This window comes from Lonchura striata, chromosome 1 (genome assembly GCF_046129695.1).
Source record: "Lonchura striata isolate bLonStr1 chromosome 1, bLonStr1.mat, whole genome shotgun sequence".
NCBI lineage: Eukaryota > Metazoa > Chordata > Aves > Passeriformes > Estrildidae > Lonchura > Lonchura striata.
The window spans coordinates 105,804,422-105,824,853 of record NC_134603.1 but is presented as its reverse complement, the minus strand read 5'-3'; the positions used below and the strand labels follow the sequence as shown (position 1 = coordinate 105,824,853).

Below are 20,432 nucleotides of genomic sequence, written 5' to 3'. Positions count from 1 at the left end.
AGTGCTTTAATTTCCCAAGCTTTTCCTTATGTCTGTCAAAATGTCAGCATGTCAATTATTTCTGTTCATTGCTCATAGATAATTTTGTGATCTTTGATGGAAAATGATTGTAAAGCTGAGTGGTGGTTGTTGCTGCTGTTGTTGTTATTATAATTATTATTGTTATGTATTTTTATTGCTGTTGCAATATCAGTTGTTAAAATATTGAACAATTTAATTTTACTTTGAGTTTGTGAAGCCTGTTTTCATTGGTCTACATTAAGATTGGGCATTTGCAAAACCTGTGCACCCCTTCTCATCCTTGGAGGCACAAAATTCTTTTCAGTCCAGAAGATATAGCTAAATTAATAGCAATGTACATTTGAGTTTGGCATTCTTTACAACATTGCTATTTCTGATGTGAAGCTGTTGAGGTATGACTAGGCACTTTCCTCCAATAAGTTCCCAAAAGCAATTCTTTTATGTATTAATTTTCTATCTGTAGTTAACTGGGGTATGTATGGATAACAACAAGTATTTGCTTCATTCTGCCTTACTGTTTCTGGTGTCCTTTAAATATGTAAGCAGGATGTAGACCTGGTGTGGCAGTGTGGGGAGATACCCAGTTTTCACCAATGTAAAGCTCCTGCCTCTTTCAGGCACCAGCTCGTATTGGAAATGTTATATAATCTGCCTGTCATAGACAATCTGCCTAGAGAAGGCAAGAGAGATTTCTGTAAGTTTAAATTATCCATTCCCTCCATTGAAAAGGAGAAATATAACTGGAAAGAAAAACTGGAGAAAGAGAGGACAGGAATATAATTTAAAATTTGGAACACAGAAGCTGACCTGCATTGTGCTGAGGATTTGTATAGTTTGGCATTCTCCTTTTGATCTACATTAAATGATCCTGAAACGATGGGGTATTATAGACAATGAATAAACTCTTCCCACAGAAAGTTTCTTCTATTCCTTGTGATATAAACTCTTACACTGAAGCTGAGAGGTTTTAGAAACTGTTAGACAGAAAAATAAGAAGGAAAGAAAAGAGTATTATCTAGTCACATATCTAGTCAAGTTAGAGCTTAAGACACCAATTAAAGGCAGGCAGCGATTCATAAGAAAACTAGCAAGCAGTGGGAAGTAATTAGGATCTTTCCTGAAGGATTGGTCTTGAGACTAATTTTGCTGTTTTTATTAATATCCCAGTAGCAAAAAGAAAAGAGGAACTACTGAATTGTCTTAACACAATTTTTGAAGTTTTATCCATGATAGGAGGCTATTTCTCCTTTAAATTTGCTGTCTTCAGGTGATCAAAATCTTCAAATCACTTTGTACTCATCTTGTGCTCACAGACAGTTGTCTAAAAATACTTTTTTTTTTTTTTTTTTTTTTTTTCCTTAGCACACATTTGGAGCCTGGTCTCAAGAAAATCTGTCCAGTAATCAACATGTAAAATGCAGCTCTACTCTAACAATCCAAATTCTTTTCAGAGCAATTACATACCTCTGAAAGTAAGGACATACTGGGAAATACTAGCTAAGGAACAAAAATTCCATTGCATAAAATATGTCCAAATGCAAGAGAGAGGGACTAGGTGTACTAATCATATATATTTAAATAAGATTAATGACTAGAAAGGCCTTGCAAGGAATTTTATGCCATCCAAGTTAACATCTCTTTGGCTATTTTCTATGCATTTTTCACACTCATGGCGCTCTTGGGTTTCTTGGCTGCTGGCAAAGGAAATGTTAAGATAGTGTTTAGGATGTCTAAAATTTGTCAGCCCAGATCTTTGAAAACACCTCAGTACAAGCCTTGCTGTTTTCTCCTTGTTTTTATTACCTTCAGATGTTCTTGAGAATTGGCAGTCAGTCTGCAAACTAAGGTTGATTCAAATGCAGTGTCTGCTTATTAATTTTATTTCTATAGAGTATCTGTCATCTTATCTGATAAAAAGCAAGAGTTGTTAACCTGAAGTCCTTTTAATTTGAAAAAATACAAACTACAAAAAATAAAAACAAAACACCAGAACAACAACAACAAAACCACAAAAACCAGAACAAAACCCTGTTTGGTTACTGAAATTAAATTTGTGTGGGATATTTGAAATGTGAATGGCCTCTGTCGCTCCCTCCCAGCTCAGATGGTTGAATTGCAAAGAATACTTCATGCCCTATTTCTTCAGCTTTCTGGATGACAGATAGGATTTATGGTTAAGGCAGATTTTTTCTTTCTTCCTTTATTTCAGAAAAGGGCTTGACTCATATTTGCATTGGTGAGAGTACCAAAGAGAGTTTTAGTATGTGTTTAAGTGTAGTTGCCTTATATTTGAAAATAACACAGTTCTTTTTCTTGGTTCAAAGTGCATACAAGTCAACAAGACTTGCCAATAACACAACTAAGTAGTGGCTTTTGCTGTCTACAATCAGTGGCATGTGCTTGCCTTTTGTCAGACTCGTGCAATTCCAGCACTCTGATTTCCTTTCCAAGAGCTACCTCATATCTTAGTATGTAAATGCACAGAGGGGCAATTATTGTTTTCAAGATATTTTCCAAGAAAAGCAAGGTACTGTAATCAGACCCATCACTAGGTTAGGATCCAAAGGGCCTAACCATCTTGGTAGACAAAAGCCTTTCACAGTGCTGATTACAGAGAGAGACTGACCATCAATTAAAACTCCCTTCTCTGAATCTTTGATTTTCAGAAAAGGGCACATAAGGGAAATTTCAAAGATCCAAAAATAGCAGGTGGCTGTCACTGCTGTACTGTGCTCAGTTTTAATCATCAGATTGAAAAAATAACATGTTTGGGTTGCACAGGGATGTAGAAAAGTAGGTCTACTGTTGAAATGCAAGAAATGGGTATGGAGAGATGTGGGTTTAATATGAGACTGCAACTCCTCACAGACCTTTCTCACGCAACACTCTTATTTCTCTGCTCAGTTATTTAAAAGTTTTAAAAGATGTTAGTGGCCTTCTGAGAAAGGTGTTGCAATGATGTGTATATCACTGCACTTTCTGACCTGTGAGAATTTGTTTGCTTTCATTCACCAAACTGAATACATCAGAAGAATTTGCTCCAGTACCGATAAATACTGGAAATTTTTCCAGCAAATGGAACATTAACTGTGCTGGGGAGGTTTTTGTCTGCTTGTGGGGTTTATTGGCTTACTTTGTTTTTTGGGTTTGTTTTTTTTTTTGGTTTTTTTTTTGTTTGTTTGTTTGTTTGTTTTTTGGTTTTTTTTTTTTATTTTATTTGGGGAGCAGGGGGGCAGATTGCTTCCATTTGATTTTTTGGATTTAGAAACATTTGGGTTTCTGTTTTTTGGTATCTAATAGGTGGCAAAGAAAGTGCAGTGGCTTTCTTTGGCATCGGTCAGATACCAACTGAACAGACTCATATTTTGTTCACTTTAAGTAATTACTATGTCATGAACAATAGACTTTTCTTTTGAAAGGGCACAACCTAATTAATGCAGATGAACTCTTTCATTGCTATTATCTCAACATAAATGTATGGTGTCAAAAAAAAAAAATTCTCCACCAGAAGCCACATGCTGCCTCGTTAAAAACAAAACCAGGAAATATTTTATTTACTGTGGAAAAGATGACATCAAAATAGAAAGAGGGAAAGGGAGAGGTTGCAGCTGTTGCAGTTTCAACTACAGAGTGCTTTTTTTTTGTTGTTGTTTTAAATGCTTGTCAAATTTGACAAGTTCATGTAGCTTCTGGGTTGTAGAACTGTGCATATGTTTACATATATTTACTGATTTTGTTTCTGCCACCAGATAGCACTTGTTTAATAAACCAAGTGATGTTATATAAGGTTAGAAGTGATAGTCAAACCTGAACATTCTTGGTTTGCTTTTCAGTAAGGGGGCTTTCACCTTAGTGTAAATTTCAGTTTTTTAGCTTTCAGAGCATAAGCTTCAACATGATTAATAAATTATTTTAGTCAATCTGAATGGCAATGTCCCTTAATGTGCAATTGGATGAGTGAAAACACCATGAACCCTAGGATTGGGGGCGAAGCAATCCATACAGTATTAGGTTTCTACTGATGCCAGGAAGTCAGCCAAATTTGAGTCCAAAAACTAAAAGAAAATTAATTTCACCTAATTAAGTATTTTGGCTATTTAAATATCAAAAATAATTTTCACCAATTGCACAACATTGGTTTGTTCTCCATTTCAAAAATGAAAAGACAATTCATACAATTAAACTGAGTTAAAGAGAAGCTGTTCAATACTTTTGTTCAACAGTATTTTATATTCCCAAAAGAAGCCAGTGAACTTAACTGCTTTGCCTTCCTTACTTGCATCCTACTCCCCAAATGCAAAAGGCTTCCATTCACTAATTTCCTTCTGGTTGTAATTCATAGAGATAAACCAGCCATATTGGTGTGGTCATCATGCTGACTCAATCTTACCACATATAGGAAATCCATGCAATTTTTATGGCTAGAAGTAGCTCAAATTAGAGGTTCTTGTTCTGTCTGTCTCTCTACAATCCTGCATCTTTAAACATTTTCAGAATGTTTAAAGTGACATTCTAGCCTGTCTCATCTACATCCCATGCTAGACTTGGTTCTGATTCTGGTAGAGGTGTTTTGGATGAGCTGTGGAATACTGGGCCAGCAACCACTGTCTGGGTTTCTGCCATCTCTGCAAACAGATTTTCCCTGACTATTTTTTTTCTTTTTGATGCTGATTGAATGCTCTGGCCTCAAAGACCACACTCCTATTACAGATGAGGTGGTAGAACATAATGTCTGTCATCTGTTGAACTTGTAGGCTTCTGCATCCATATGTTTTATCTTCTTTACTAGGCCTAGTCCAAGACCCACAATCAGATCCTGCAGTCCATTTCTGCTCCTCTTTCTGTACATAGAGCAGTACTTTGCTTCAATCCATGTATGCTTTTTCCTAGAGTTTTTGAGTCCAACTCAGCATGTCTGAAGCTTGTCTGCTTCACATTTGTTTATGAAAATGCTGGGGAGGCCAAAAAATTCAGGTGTCTGCTGCTAGTGTATGAGGAGTGTGAAGGCTGGAGTTACTCTCTGAGTGGGCTAAAGAGGAAGAGGATACCAGAGAGGCAAAATTGAGTGTCCAGAAGTTTACTTTAAAAGGAAGAGAGATCTAGGAACTCTCTGTCTCCTTGGTCTTAAATGACCTCTTCAGGCTCTCCAAAGTGGAGATACTGCTTGCCAATACAGTACAAGTGAGGGAAATAAATTTTAGGGAAGTCTAGAACATATGACATGAGAAAAGGCTAATGTGAACTGTCTTGTTCAAACCTCCAGAAGAAAAGGTGAGCAGCAGATCATATTGCTGTCTTAATGGAAGGGCAGAGAGAAAACAGAAAGAGATTCTTCCTTAAATTGAGATAGGAGAAGAAGCAGCAAGCACAATTTGCAATACAAGAGATAAGTTTGACACTGGGAAAGAAAATTTCACAAGAATGGTCGAGCCCAGGAAGAGGTTCCCCAGGGAAGTGGCATCTCCATCCTAGTAGATGTGACTCCCTTCCCAACTTAACCTGGACTGGAAAGGGCCTTGAGAAACCTGAGCAAATCTAATGCACTCTTAGAAAGAGATTGGACCAAATGACTTTGAAAAGTCCCTTGCAAATGAAATCTGAGAATCTATAGCTTCAGTTGGTCAGTGAAATATTAGGATAAAGTGGGTACAATACTGTTTGTGCAGTCTAGGAGAATGTGAATGTTTGGAGATAGCTTTTAATTTATGTTCCTTAAAATTTATTTGTCAGTGCTGTGATTTTGAGAAAATCTACAGACTGTCTCCTTTCTCCTCTTTTTGCTTGAGGATATGTGGCATTAACACTATACATAAGTACATCTGTTTGAGATTGATAACTCAAAGTTGAGCCTCTGTGCTCAGGTATTGTTAAAAGACTGAACTGAATGTCACTGGTGCACCCACTGAGCACAGCCAGATACAGGCTTCAAAAGATAGTCTTGTATGGTTTGCCATAGGAAGACCTGGGAGATAGAGTACATGTTAGGATATTTTATGTATTCTGTTCTAATTATGTTCTCATACTCAGAAAGGTTACAGAAAGAAAAAACCTTACATTCTCTTAATAAAAGATTAAGAAGAACATGGGAGAATGGGCAACTATACACTGCTTTCTACAAACACACAATGTCCTGTGATGTGTAACATTTCTAAAAATGGAGAAATGCCAAGATGTTCAGATTGACATTTCAGTGCCTGTCTGAATTCAGTGTCTGTCTGAAACATAGGGTTCAACAATCCTATTGAGTGTGTCTGACACTCCTCCTTCTTTAGCAAAGTGCCTCCCAGAGATGCTATAAGACAGAGCAGTGAAAGCCTCATACTCTGTGCCCCATCCCATCATTCACCAAAGCTGTATCGTCATCAGATGAAATCTATTGTTTTCTTTCCTGCTGTGTGCTATTGATTTTTCTAACCTTTCCTAATGTTAAATTTGTTTGGCTTTTAAACTTTCTTACCAAAGGTTAATGTTATTAAGTTGAGCAGGTATCTATAAAACTGCATGTGTTATTGCCTATCTTGCATTGTTACACTGTCCTTTCATTAAACTCTGACTGCATTGGGTAGCTCTGTCTTGAAGATTTTTGTCATTCCAGAATAATGCAGTGAAGGTTGAAAGGAACTGCATTACAATTGTCATCCAATTCTGTGGCATAGAATATTGGAGTTGATATGTCAGGAGCAACAGATTTATCTGAGGCTGTTATACCATCAGCGAACATGAACTGCACAGACATTAATTTCAGCAAGACTGTAAAGAGGAGGATGCAGTATCCAGTTCTGCTGCTTGTCCCCTCCCCCTGTTCAATCTGACCATGCCAGTCTCTTTGACACTGTGGCAAAAGGAGCAATACTAAAATCTCTGCCAATTCTACAAGTGGTTATCTGTTTGATGTGGAAAGAGAATGAGAAATTATAGTTTAATTTGAAGAAAGTGCTGGTTTTAATGGTAGCACTCTATCAACACTTTTTGATATGATGATCTAGAGCAGTACTTGTGTAAAGCATTAAAGAAAGGGCCAGTGAGTAAACAGTTGCAGGCACTTATAAGCCCCAGCACCCTCTTACTGTACTCATAGGTACAGTAATCTGCCTTTAATGAACATGTATTTGACATCCCATTCACATATTTACTCTGCATTCCAGTGATATGTGTTTGAGGTCTTTTATGTGAATATGGACAGAAGACAGTAGCTGGGCTGAACATACGTTGTCTATGCATGGTGCATCACAGCTTTCTCCCAGAGCTGAATGACCTTCAGTGCCCTCCAATCACTAATACTAGCTTACCTTGGAAGTACCTTCCAGTTCCTCTAGAATAACTTTTTATCAAAGAACATCCTGAGAAGGTAGAAAATAATTAAACTCAAGAGAAATGTTTCTAGTAGTAGCATAAAGTAATAAATCATAATTTAAGGTGTTGTAAACCATTATTTAAAATAACCAGAAAAAACAAATAAAAAAAAAAAAAAAAAAAAAAAACAGAAAAAAAAACAGAAAAAAAACAAATAGAAAAACAGACACCTTGATAGAATTGCAGTTTACCTTCTGCTGAAAAATCTGCCTGTTCAAGATCATGCTTGTTAATGACTGCAGGAAGGAGTATTTTTCAGAGTCAGGGTGGGGATTGAATTTTTCATTCATAAATTGGTATCTATAAACTGCTTACTTCTGCCAATGCTGTGAAGCCGAGGAATGGCCCTGGCAAAAGATAAAAGACTTGACTTCTCTGCTGCAATTTTAAGAGCTGGTGACTGAGGCTGTGTCTTCTCCCATACTCAGCAGTAGCTGTCCCTGCCACTGATTTAGTCTTCATCTGTCATGTTCTCAAGCTGCTCAGAGGCTGTCTGAGAAATACTGAAACATGAAATACTCATGGTTTCTCACAGCTTGGTCTCTCTTCCCACAATCAGTGCTGATATGAAGACTGTCTGAGAGCACCCCATCCATAGTGAATGAGACACCTTTTCATTTCGAGTGGCTTTGATAAACAAGGTCCCTTCAGTAGTTTTCAGATGTGAATGAGCTTTCCTGAGTGAGACTGAACAACCCTATGCCTTTCCTGGGCTCCCTGGGTGTCTCTGGCTGGTGTTGCCAAACTCACATGTTCATTACAGGCACCAGATGGCCTGGGTCACGTCTCCTCCTGCCAATTTTACGTTTTTGGTCTTTTCTAGAGAAGAGTGGAGATACGGGAGCTCTTCAAAGAGTTTTGTGCTTAGCGCTGAGTGCAGAATCCAGCTACCTTTTCCCTCACCATTTTGCAGGGGAAGTAGCATCACTTCTTCAATGGAGGTCTCTGATTACATGTGTTGTTGCAGCTACATGATGTTTCATCTTTGCAAGCCTGTTATTACTACTTGAAAAACTATTTAGAGCAATATCAGGTCACAGAAAGGCTGCTACTTTTGACCAGTTTTCTTTCAGAAGTTTTTGAAGAGAGAAGTGTAATAGAAAACCTGTTATTATCTTCTTGTTTTTCTCTTCTACTTTAGCCAAATCCCCTACTGTGTGATGACTTTATTTGGTTTTATATGCATTCTGGCTGTGTGGGAAAGCATTTCAGTGGTAGTGTATGTCTTCCTGTTGGAGGCTTGTTACTTTGTTGCATGCAATTCACTAAACTCCATGCCTTCACTAATCCTGGAAATTTTGTCTTCTCTACCTTTATTTTTATCACCAAGGTAAAGGCAACTTTAACATTTTTATGTTGGCTTTGTTATTTGTGTTTTTTCTGATGTAACAGAGTAATGTACTTTATATACAGAGGCACACGTACAAAGATTCTGTATTCTCAATGCTTTTCTCTTATCAGTTGTTATTGTGTATGGCAGAAACATAAAATCTGTCAAGTAAGACAAAGCTAGGAGGCTTTTAAGGGGACCTTGAAGTGGTAGGAGAGGGAACTTCTAAATCCAATGTGTATGATTCTTATTTTAATTCACAGTGCTGTATTGGGTATTTTTTATTCTCTAAACCTCTTTGAATAGTAACTTTATGCAGTAGATACACTTCACTTTTCCTTACTCAGCTTTTTATCAGAGGCTTAGAAATTGCTTTAGCTCTCAGTTAAGAAATCTGAACTCCTGCTCTTCTCTAACATGTTCTCAGCCATAATACCCCAGTGCAAGAAAATTGTTGTTGAACCACTACAAATTGACTGCCGTACAAGTGCAGCATTTCTGGGGTGCTTGAATACTTTTGTGTGCTCACATTTATACAGGTTTGAATGTTTGTAGCAGAGACACAATAAGTGCAGCACCAGAGAGAACAGTCATTTTCCTGAAAGTTGCCAATCACCCAGGGCTCACTACACCAGAATTTGTCCATCCAGCAGACCACTGTAAAATGTGCTTATCCAAACTCACAGATGTACTCAAATGGCTTTGAGTATATACTCAAACTGAGTATATACCTATCAAACTGCTGGTTCATAGTAACTAGTTCAGCTGAGACCTACAAAGGATAAGGGTCTTTTACTTAATCCTGCATCTCCATGCAGAGACGCTGAGTGGTTGTCTGCAGTAAATTTCACCAAAGAGATCATTAGTTCTCAAAATTGAAAAATTACTGACTTTTTTTTCTCTCTCTCTGTTTTGTTTCTTCTTCACTAGGGCTGTGAGTTAATTGAGACCATGGATCAGGACCTCACAGATTTCACCAAGTGCCTTCAAATACTCCAGAAAAAGATAGAGAAGAAGGGCCTTCAGGTAAAGACAACACATCTTTTTTCCTGTGTTCCTTAGTAATTACTCTTTTTCTCATTGTATTTAGGTTAATCTTTCAAGTTTGCACTGAAATGAAACTATTTTCAGTAGCCTTGACATTCTGCAGTTTTGCCATAATTTACTGCACATTTGTAAGCATTGATGCATCTGCTAAAAGGAATTACAAAGTGTGTCGATGAACAAGTGTTAGCTTTCTTAAAAGGCAGCTTGTATTGATTTCTGTTAATGAACTACCCAAAGTGCAGAAGGCTGTTGTGGCTGGTGTTCAAAGCAAGAGTTCCACTTTGGCATGTAAATATATTTTCAAGTCTTGGCACACTAAGATTTGATGTTCATCTCCTTTCTCTCTCCTTTCAAAGGTGAAATGGAGAGGGGAAATCTTATCCTACCAACATTACAAATGGCAAGCAATACCTCCTTCTGCAAAATGTTCCCTTGTAATCAAAGGCAGACTTTGCAGAGTAACCAGTACACTAAATTTAAAAGAAGCCATATGGAGTTATCCATCTCTTTTCATGAGAAAGGCAAGGGAGGCAATGTTCCCTCTGCCCTTCCACAGTTTAATTTTGGAGGACCCCTTGTTTTATCTCTGAGATGCACAGGTAAAATTCCTTGGGAATTTCAAATGTGATGAGTCGGAGGCAGATGAGCTCTTGAGATTGCTGCCCTTTCCTCCCCATGGAACAGTCATTCATAAGAGCTGACCGCTCTCTTCTGCTCTTCATGTATGAGTAAAGAGAGGGAGCAGGTGCTTCATCTTTCACCCAGAGTGACAAGAGGCATGTAAGAAAATTAAAATAACAACATAACATGGAAAGAGACATGGAAACCTCTTTTCCCATTTTCATTGTAGCAGGACAAGAAAGTTGCCTGATTTCCTGAAATTACCATACTCCAACAAAGCAGCAAGGGACCGAAATGCCAATACCCTTCTCTCCTTCTTCCCTCCTCACCCAGGCTGATAAAAATTTCACCATTTTTTGTTTAAGCTGCTTTGAAACTCACTGTTCTTCTAAAGGCAATAAATGTCCATGGGACACTTCGGAGTGCTGTCACACAATGCCCATCTGCAATTGCATCTCAATACAATGCTGTTGTTCATCAGGGTTTTTTTTCCCTATCAGTATAGACAGAGATGGGATGGTTTCACCATACACTTACTGACTGGCTGTGAGCCAGGAAACTCTTTATAAAACTGTTTATTTTCTTTCTCCCTGTAATTTATCATCACAAGAGTTCAGAGGCATATCTTTGCATCTAGGACAGGAATAGTAATGAGTGCCATTGGAACAGATGAGGCACCTATGCCTAGGATTTGTTTTGAATTTGGCAAGTAAGGTGCTTTCCTTTTAATAGAAATGCCCTTTCAATGAGGAAGAACTTAAACACTTCTTGGATTCAGTTCATTATCCAATCCCATCTATTATTATACAACAATTTTTTTAAGCTATTGCAAGAGGTTTTATGATGAATAATCAATGTGTGGTTAAAATAAGAGCAGTGGGAATATGACAGCTACAGCAGGTGTGTTTAAACAATAAGTAGTCTATTTGTACAAGTTTGAGATCTGTGATCACTCTCACAGTAAAGCTGTGTTTAGTTGACTAAAGGATACCACATTGTGATCTTTGAGGATATTTTGTAGAGTACAAGCCTGAGTGTAATTGCAGTAATTGTGCAGTATTCATGCCAATGCACTAAACATAAGATTTCAGTTCAGTTATAATTGTATGTTGTTACCTGTAAGAGATGTGCTTTAAATGCAGTCTGAGTTTTTCAGAGGTGAAAGAACTAACACAGATAAATTTTCTAAAACTAAGCACCATGTTCATTAAATGCTAGCTACTTCTTGTTTGCTGTGCCTGTTCCATAAAACATAATAAGATGCTGTCTTTTTCATGCACTCTGGATAAAGCATAATACATTTCTACTTCTGGTATTCTGCATTCTCTGACTAAGGAATTTGAAGAAGTCATTGATTCCACTTAGGGAGATAAAATGTGAAACTTAAGCAAATGTAAGACTAAACTGTATCACAGCTCTATAAATTATTAGTTCAGCTTCTAATTTGCCCTTTGTTCAGAAGCATTGGATATAATTATTTAGTAGGAGGTTTGGTGGTTCTTCAGAATGTCCTGATAATGCAGAATTGATGTCTGGTCCACAAATGACACAGAGATTCTGAGCACTTGCAAAACTGGCCTCAGTTTATGCATGCAACCTCTTGGCTCTTCTGAAAATCTAGCCTCTTTAAATACCGAAATTTGCACTTAATTTAGGTTTCTTTATGGGTAACATTCTGCCATAAAAAATGTCAAGTGGTACGACAAGAGATTCTTGCAGCCATAGACCTAAAATTTTTGAGAAGAATGCAAATTTTTTCAGCGAAGAAAGCTGCCATTGAATTCTGTGGTGACTTGAGAGGTACACACAGCTGAGAAGAAAAGGAAGTCCAGGGTCTGAAACTTAGAAGTGGATAAAGAAGGGGTTCTTCATCTCTATTTGTGTTTTTTACCTCAAGGACAAGCTTGCATGTCACAAAGGGGAGTTATTTTCCTTCTGTAAAATGTCATAAAAGTTTTCCTTTTAGCAGAGAGTATTAACTGTGTGGAATATGTCTTCCTGGTGCCAGAGAAAATATATATTTGTCTCCAGTTTTGATTTTTTCACCACTCTATCTAAAGCACTTGTCAAAGAGGAATAAGACAAAGAGACACTACAAATTTGTTTTCCTGTGATTTATAGTTGAAGTTACAAAATAAGGAAAGTATCTCTTTAGTATGTTTAAAAAATTGATGCCTAAGTCATGCTGTGTTTGCTGCTATTTCTGGGTAGCAATATGTTAAACTGGGAAGTTAATTGCATTCAATATACACCATGGATTCACAATCCCACGAGGTAGTTTGTCTGGATGAAATTCAAGTGTGAGCAGCTGAGGTATTTAAAAAAGGTGTCCCTCCATTGGTCAGAGAATAAGTTAGCATTTACCTGCTATACTGAACGGATTAAAATTTCTGCTCTGATTTATCAGTCACTTCTATGGAAGTTCTATGTCATGGAGGTTTTTGAGCTCACTTGAGCATATGCAGATGATACTTTTTTCCAAAAGGAGTAGGTTGTGTAATTTGCTTTCCATGTCTCTGTACCTTTATCCTCCTCCTTTTCTTTCTTCCTGTTCATCCAAATAGCTTTTGAAGAAATAACTTTTGAATAGAGAAATAGCATATTGAAAGACAACTGTGTCAAACAGCTTTCTCGGAGGTCAGCTGAGTGAGAATGCATCTGAGGTAGACACTCAGTGCCCTCTACTTGTAAAAAAGGAATCAAAAAAGGTTAGCTTAGATTTTTACTGGTAGTTAGTTTGATAAGAGCCTTAGAAATTTCTTTACCACAAGGAAATATGCAGCTAGATTTGACAGTCAGCTGAGATACAGATCTGGGAGAAAAAACACTTTGTTAGTTTTTGAATTCCTTGTTCAATAGAAAGAGCAGTAATTCTGCTGGAATAACGAGCCAAATTCACTCTTAGAATAGTTTCTGAATCCTCAGGGTAATTCATTTCTGATTTACATTGCATATTTTGGTTGCATAGCCAAGTCATGCAGAAAGCAGCATTGCAGTCATTTTGTGAGATCGAAGTCACCTAATTATATGTATTTATAATTACATACTGCAGTGAATTTTAGACAAAGCAGTACCCTTTATATGTGCAAGATAGAATCAGTCTTAATCTTCCCTTTCCACAGCCCTAATTAATTTGTGAATTACATTCTATTGGACGAGTGAAGCAATGAAGTACCACCAAGAGAATCTGACTCCTGAAGTTTCTTTCCAACCTAAAGGCTGTTAGATATTTTTCTTTCTCTTTCTGCATGACTGTGAGTATGCATGCACATACATACATGTGCAAGTACGTACATAAATGCACACCTTTTATGTCAGTGTTCTTCCTGGCCCTAGCTGGTGCTTTTTAAATGTCTTAATAATTCTGTCTTTGTTGCTGCTCTGTGTGTTTTTCACAATGTTTGTGGTCTATTAGGTGTGCACACTTTGCTTTACTGCTTTAATCACTATTTTTTTTCATTCTCTAGTTATGTGAGTACTTTTCTTTCTTCTTTACAAGACATTCAAATAAACTTATTTCTGTCTGGTACAACTTCCTGTTCTTAATTTTCTCTCATCTTAACATCAGCTATTTCAAGAAACCAACTGAACAGGCAAAATGATAGGCAAGCTTACAATATATCTTATTTAGGGACCACCAGATCTTGCATTAGAAGTGTATGCTATTATCTTTGATTGGCAGATTGGAAAGCAGAAGTACAAAAGCAATTTGTCCACAGCCTACCGGCATGCCAGTGGTATAGTTGGGAAAGATGCTCCAATTCCCAATATTCATCAAATGCTCTTTCAATAACAGCATCTCTGGTCTCAGCTTGAAGCAGCTCATGCCAGTGAGAACTGAAAGTGTGTTTATCAATTTTGCAGCTCCGAGAAGAATACTCGTAATATAAAGATAGATTTAAGCCATTATCTTTATCTCGGAGTTGCAAACTGTACTTTCCTTAACTGCTTCATCTAAAATACCACTTAGTCTTAAAACTAAGCTCTGGGACTTTTCATTTAGCTTTATTATCTTTTCTGCTTAAAAAAAGTTAAAGCAGCTCATTTGGTTATATGGGCTGAAGATATAAAAAATTAGTTTTATTGAAACCTACATGCCTTTTAGTGGTTTAATGTTAGTGTGTTTAAATTGATAAAAGCACCAGTGTCAGTATGAAAAAGGGAAAACATCCAAACCAACTCTTCCTAAAGACCCTTGGCAATAAAGGGATACTCTACTAACATTTCCATTTTAGAATTACACTTCAGACGTTCAATCAGTCAGCAGTCTAGGGTATTAATTCTTTTAAGTGAATGCAAGCCTTCTTCCCTTTATACTTTTAAAAAAGTATCAAATCAGTCTATTTTCTTTTATGTTGAGCAAGGCTAAACAAGTTAGTGAAGTCCTGTGTTTATAAAGTGCCAAAGAGAAGACAGTGATGTTCATATATCACCTTGAGCTGTGCAGTGTTCAAACAGCTTACTTAGCCCTCTCTGGTTTGTCTTCATATGAGAAAAAATGGCCCTGAAGGAAAACCCAAAGTACCCTAAAACAAAAATCAGAAGATACTTTAAAAGAGTAATTTTTTACATCAAGACCCACAGACAAAGTGTATAATTATTGCAAATACTGGGCTCTATTTGGTTTAGTTTTGGTTTTGGCTATCAGTTGAGGTTATTCCTGATGATGTGGCTTTTTTTAGCAGCAAATAGATCAGTTTTTATTTCCTGACTAAATCATCATTTTGCTGCTCGTGTTGGTAGTTGGTAATTTCAAGGTGGAACACAACTTGTTTTCATTTCTGAAGACTTCTGAGTATCCAGAATAGTAGTGGGAATGGCTCTTAAAGCAATGTCTAGGAATGAGGATAGTCTGTTACCAGGATTTGAGAATGGGGAAGTTACAACAATACCAAAACTGGGGGGAGAGGCATACTGGAAAATCCCAAAGTTGACATGGAGCTGAAATGTGAAGCTTTTATAAGAATCACTGAATGGTTTCAGTTAGAAGGGACCTTAAGGATCATTTAGTTCCAACCCACAGCCACAGGCCAGGACACCTTCAGCTAGACCAGACTGCTCAGGGCCCCATCCAGCCTGGCCTGGAACACTTCCAAGGATGGGGCATCCATAACTTCTTCCTGGAACCAGTTCTAGTGCCTCACCACTGGACCTGAAGGACCATAAGGACCATAAGGACACTGAAGCCTGTGGATTTAGTACCAAATTCTATATAGAAGGAAGGGCTGGGAATAAACCTCTTCTGTTTTGGTGGCGCTACTGAGTTTTTTTTCTTAATGCTCCACAGGAGAATAAAAATGCAAATGAGACATATTTTAGGGGAAGTTAAATATGTGTAATGAAAAGGTTCTTATTCTGTCAAGTGCTGCATCAAAATATTTTTCATGAGTTATTAATAGTAATCTTCTTCATAAACCTTTCCTGTCCAAAAGAAACAAATGAATCTGAAGTGTTTCCTGTTAATTACATTTCTTAAATGTAGAATTTTATAATACTTTTCAGCAGGAGTAAATCCCTCCTCTAGGGTGTCAGACATATCCTTAAAGACTATTTTAACTCTTAAGGTCTGAGTCTACCTTCAAGGAATGCAGTATCTAATCCATCTTTCCCACTACTAAATTATTTTAATGCTTCCTATTATAAACATATGGCAAAATGCATTTCTTATAATACAGGATATCAGAACTTGCCAGTTCCCAGAGAAAAATGCTAATATCATGTAAGGTGTATTCCTGTTCCACTATAGCTGTGAGCATCAAGACACACTGGGTATCTTTGCCTTCAAATAATTTTATGCAGTATGGATGCCTGCAAATGCAGACACAGTGCATCACATACCAAGAAATTTTCTTTACATAACCCTTGTATGCTCTCCTGGGGTTTGTATTGGACGTATGATGATAATTTTTGTAAGACACAGACAGGGTAGGGTTTCTGGAGAATGCATTGATTTCAGTTTCTTTGTTTAAAAAAGTTAAATCCCATATCAAGGTTTGGGGAGAGGAAGAACAAGGGGTAAAATACTGCTTATTTAGGCAGTTCAAGGGATTCAAGAGATCAAGGATGTGCTCATTAACCAGACTGCAGAAGCTAATGAGGAAGCTAGCAATTGTTCTCTCAACTTAGTTAAAGGCTAAATATATTTGAAACAAAAATCATGTGGTTCCCTTTGCAACCATCAGTTTTGCTCTGTTTGTAAGTTTCTCATAGGAGATGTGATTTTCCTCCCGCTTTCAGCCTCTTCTGCTTTGCAGGAGCACGACTTCCCTGAGAGCAGCTATTGCTGATGTGATTGCCTTTATGCTGGAACAGTGGTCGGGCTACAAGGACATATCATTATCCTCAAAAGACTGTCATACTTGCATTGGCACAGTCTTGGACATGGATATTGTAGTGGGAGATCTTGAACAGCCTTATCTTTTGACATGAGAAATTTTTTTGCAATTCAAAGACTGAGACCTCAGTTTGTTGCCTGAGATTTCATAAATAACTTGGGTTTGGGTTTTTCGCTTGATATATGAATATTGTGATGTTATGAAATCTCCCATAAGTTGCAACTGTTTTTATAAGATTTTGTTTAGTTAATGGAATGTAAGTTTATTGTTAAGCCTATCAAGAAATTTGAGCTAGTGTGATAAATTTTAACTGCAAATTATAATAGAGCATTTTTTACAACTCACAGTGGTTTCTTCTTACTAAATTGAGATGCCTGTCAAGAATGACAGGTGTTTTGGCTGCTGTAGAGAGAGTTTCATAAAAACTTCTAGCAGTTTTCTACATTACTGAGTGTAAGAAACACTGGCTTTAGAGGGCACACTTTGATAACTTCATGAGCTGCAGTGATCTGGTCCTTAAAGCAGAGGGTGAATCAGTCAACAGATTATCTTCTCCTGTGGCTTCTTTTTTTATTCTATTCAAATAAACTTATTTAACCTAAGTAATGTATATAAGAATGCTTACTTACTGGTTTTGGATTATTTAGGGGTTTTTTCCATGACATATTCTATCTTTTTGCAATATTGTATAGCCTTTGAATAGCCAGGAGAAGTTAATCTCTTCCTTTCCTTATCTAGAAGTATTGGGGCAGAGGGCAGAGGAAGGTATTAAGACCATAGGAAAGCAAAAGTCTGTGACTGATGCTACACAGAAATGTTTTAGCCTATAGTCCTGAGGACTCATTGTTTTCTGCAATCCTTTGGCTTTTCCTGACATTTAACTCTGCACGTCTTTGCTGATACCAATGCTGATACCAATGCTGTTCAAGAAGGGGCAGAGGACTGTAGAGTAATTTAACTCTTAACAAATATTGAGAAAATGAGCCAGACTGATAACATATGAAAGGCCCCTACAGTATTACCACAGTAAAAAAAGGCAGTAGCAAAAGCTCAATAAAAGTAGGGACTGAAGGGTCTTCATAGCAGAACTGCCCTGGCAGCAAATCAGGATTTGCTAGTTCTGGTGCTCGTGCTATTCCTTATTAAATCACCTACCTTTTATTTTGCCACTGACAAGGGATGGTCTCTTCAACTTGACTAAGAAGAACCCATCGAGTTTCCCTTTTAAACAACTGAACAACTAAGTACTGAACAATTAAAGCTCAATATTTTCTGCAAATTAAATCTGAACATAAAATGTTTACAGCTTCACAAGCGCCTCCAGTTTAAGAAATCATGCTTCATTTCTTTTAAAGTGTGTGGCTAAATTTATACGGTCTAGAGGACAGTGTAGAAAAATAAAATTAATTCTGTAATTACTCAGGCTATGTTTAACTTACCTGCTATAAATATTGAAACTACACTGACGAGGAAAATTGACATCTAGATCATAATGTACTTCCTTCAGTATAAAAATATGTCCAGCTTCTTTGAAATTAATGTATAAATCCAAGACTTCTCTCTGCAAGTCTGCATTCCCTAGGAAAAAAAAAAGCCATTGTGTACTGCCCAGGTATTCAGTAAAATCACTCAAAAGAGGAACCATTGGGGCCTGAGAGACACAGGAAAAGATTTCCATCTTTAGTTTCAAGTTTTCTATTTGTCTCTAGAGTATAATAGGACAGGTTATTATCCCCTTGTTCATCATGAAGATTAATGTTCAGACCAGCTGAAAATATTACTCTTCTGTTGGGACCTATTGGGAGATCTTCAGACCTGTGTGAACCCGAGTTTAAACATTTTAAATAGCAGAGATAACGTCCTGCACTAGCTGGAGACAAGTGCCTCAGGCTGTTATGTCCTCTGTGATGCTGCTGCAGGAGAGTGAAGGTCCTCCAAAGCTCTGCCTTACTTGGGATGTCTTTTATGCAGAATTCACTGCTAGATGTTACAGTGGGAAAGTGCCCGAGTTAAAAAAAATTTATGTGTGTGTATATATATACATATATGTACTGGAAATTGAGATTCTTTAAGTTTCTGTACTTTGTATGGAAGGCTTCCCCTTAAAATTCTATGATTCTTTCCTTAAAATTTGACACCTAAAATTAATATGACAAAATTGAAAACAAAACCAGGCAGAAAGCTAGTTTTAAAGAAAAGACACACCTGGTCTAGAAAGTCACAGGCAAAGGTCTCAACTCTCAGTAGTGCTGAAGTCAGTGTCCCCTGTTCATGGGGATGTGTCTGTGGGCAGCTGGCAGCTGTTCATGTGGACGCCCCTAGCCACAGAAATCCTACCCCGTTGCCTCACCACATCATGGGTTTGTTTAGCTTCCTCTGTGGGCTTTCCACAAAGGGTCCTGGACCAGCATCTGAACAGGAACTGAAACAGAACCACATGAAGTTGTGGTGGGAAAGGAGATGCACGTCTTCTCTTCATCTCAAGCTTCCAGAGAAACATGCATAGTCAGGTTTGTGTGCCCAGGTGCTGGTGGAGCACATGGTGTCCATGAAGAGAGGCACAGCTGATCCCCTCAGTCCAGGCAGGGAGGGAGGGGTGAGGGGAAAAGGGGGACAGAACAGCTGTGTCAGCACCAATGGGAGAGCAGAAGGAAGGGCTCCAGCCTCCAGATTCCCCTGGAGAACCCTGGGCACAGCAGCTGGATCTCTCCCGAGGCAGATGCAGCCTGTGCAGAGGAGCCCATGCTGGAGCAGGTGTCCACCCATGGGACACCACAGTGGAGCAGATATCTGTGCTGCAGGCAGTGGAGATGTGCCAGAGCAGGAGGATGTGCCCTGAAGGAAGCTGCAGGCTGGGAAGATGAGACCTCGCAGAAGCAGGCTCCTGGAAGGAGCCACAGGATGTGCTGGACCCATGGTGGAAGAGTTTGTTCCTAAAGTGCTGAATTCTGTGGAGAGAACCCCAGACTGTAGCAGAATATGATAAGGAAAGAGCATCAGAGAGGAGCTGGTATGAACTGACCACAGTACCCTGTTTCCCTGTGCCACTCAGGGGAATGGTGAGATAGAGGAGTGAGGAATGAAGAAGTGAAGTTGCGCCTGTAAAACAGATGAGTGATGGAAAGGTGGGTTTTGTTTTTATTTTTTTTCCTCTCTAACTTGATTTTTAATTGGCAGTAAATTAAATTAATTTTCCCTAAGTGAAGTCTGCTTTGCCTGTGATGGTAATTGAACAATTTCCCTGTCCTTGTCCTGACCCATGAGCTTTCTCATCTCATTTTCTCCCCCTGCCCTGTTGAGGAGAGGCAGTGAGAGAGGCTGAGTGACTGCCTGGCAGATTAACGCCCCACAGAACTGCAGGGGAAATCAAAGGGAAGTTGTCAGGGTTCACGGAGGTGTGCAAGGTGCACACGCTCTCACTGATACAGGATGTAGGTCATGTTTGTGGGCCAGCAGGCAGAACTTCCAGTGCCTGATCCATCAAGTCCTGAGTAGCCAGAGACCTTCCTGTACAAGACTGCCAAGCAGGCTGCAGCAGGAGCCACAGTCCAGGGCAAGGCTCCCTGGTTTGGATCATGATCTGTATCCACTAAGGGAAGAATAGATGCTTTGAAGAGAGACCCTTTGCAACAAAAAGCCTCTTCCCTGTGCAGTGTCCTTCCCGCCCGCTGACCCTGCAGGACTGGGTTAACCTGCAGCACTGGCTCTTGTTGAGGGGTGTGGGA

General features: G+C 38.4%; 1 protein-coding gene across 4 annotated transcripts in view; it reads left to right on the top strand.

Moving 5' to 3' along the window:
• Positions 1-20,432, top strand: part of TPK1 (thiamin pyrophosphokinase 1) — a 300,425-nt gene that overhangs the window by 168,469 nt on the left and 111,524 nt on the right. For all 4 annotated transcript variants that reach the window (XM_077786372.1, XM_021531484.3, XM_021531487.3 and 1 more), the window contains one exon: positions 9,635-9,730. In XM_077786372.1, the coding sequence (XP_077642498.1) occupies positions 9,635-9,730 (96 nt within the window). The remainder of the gene's footprint in view (positions 1-9,634; positions 9,731-20,432) is intronic.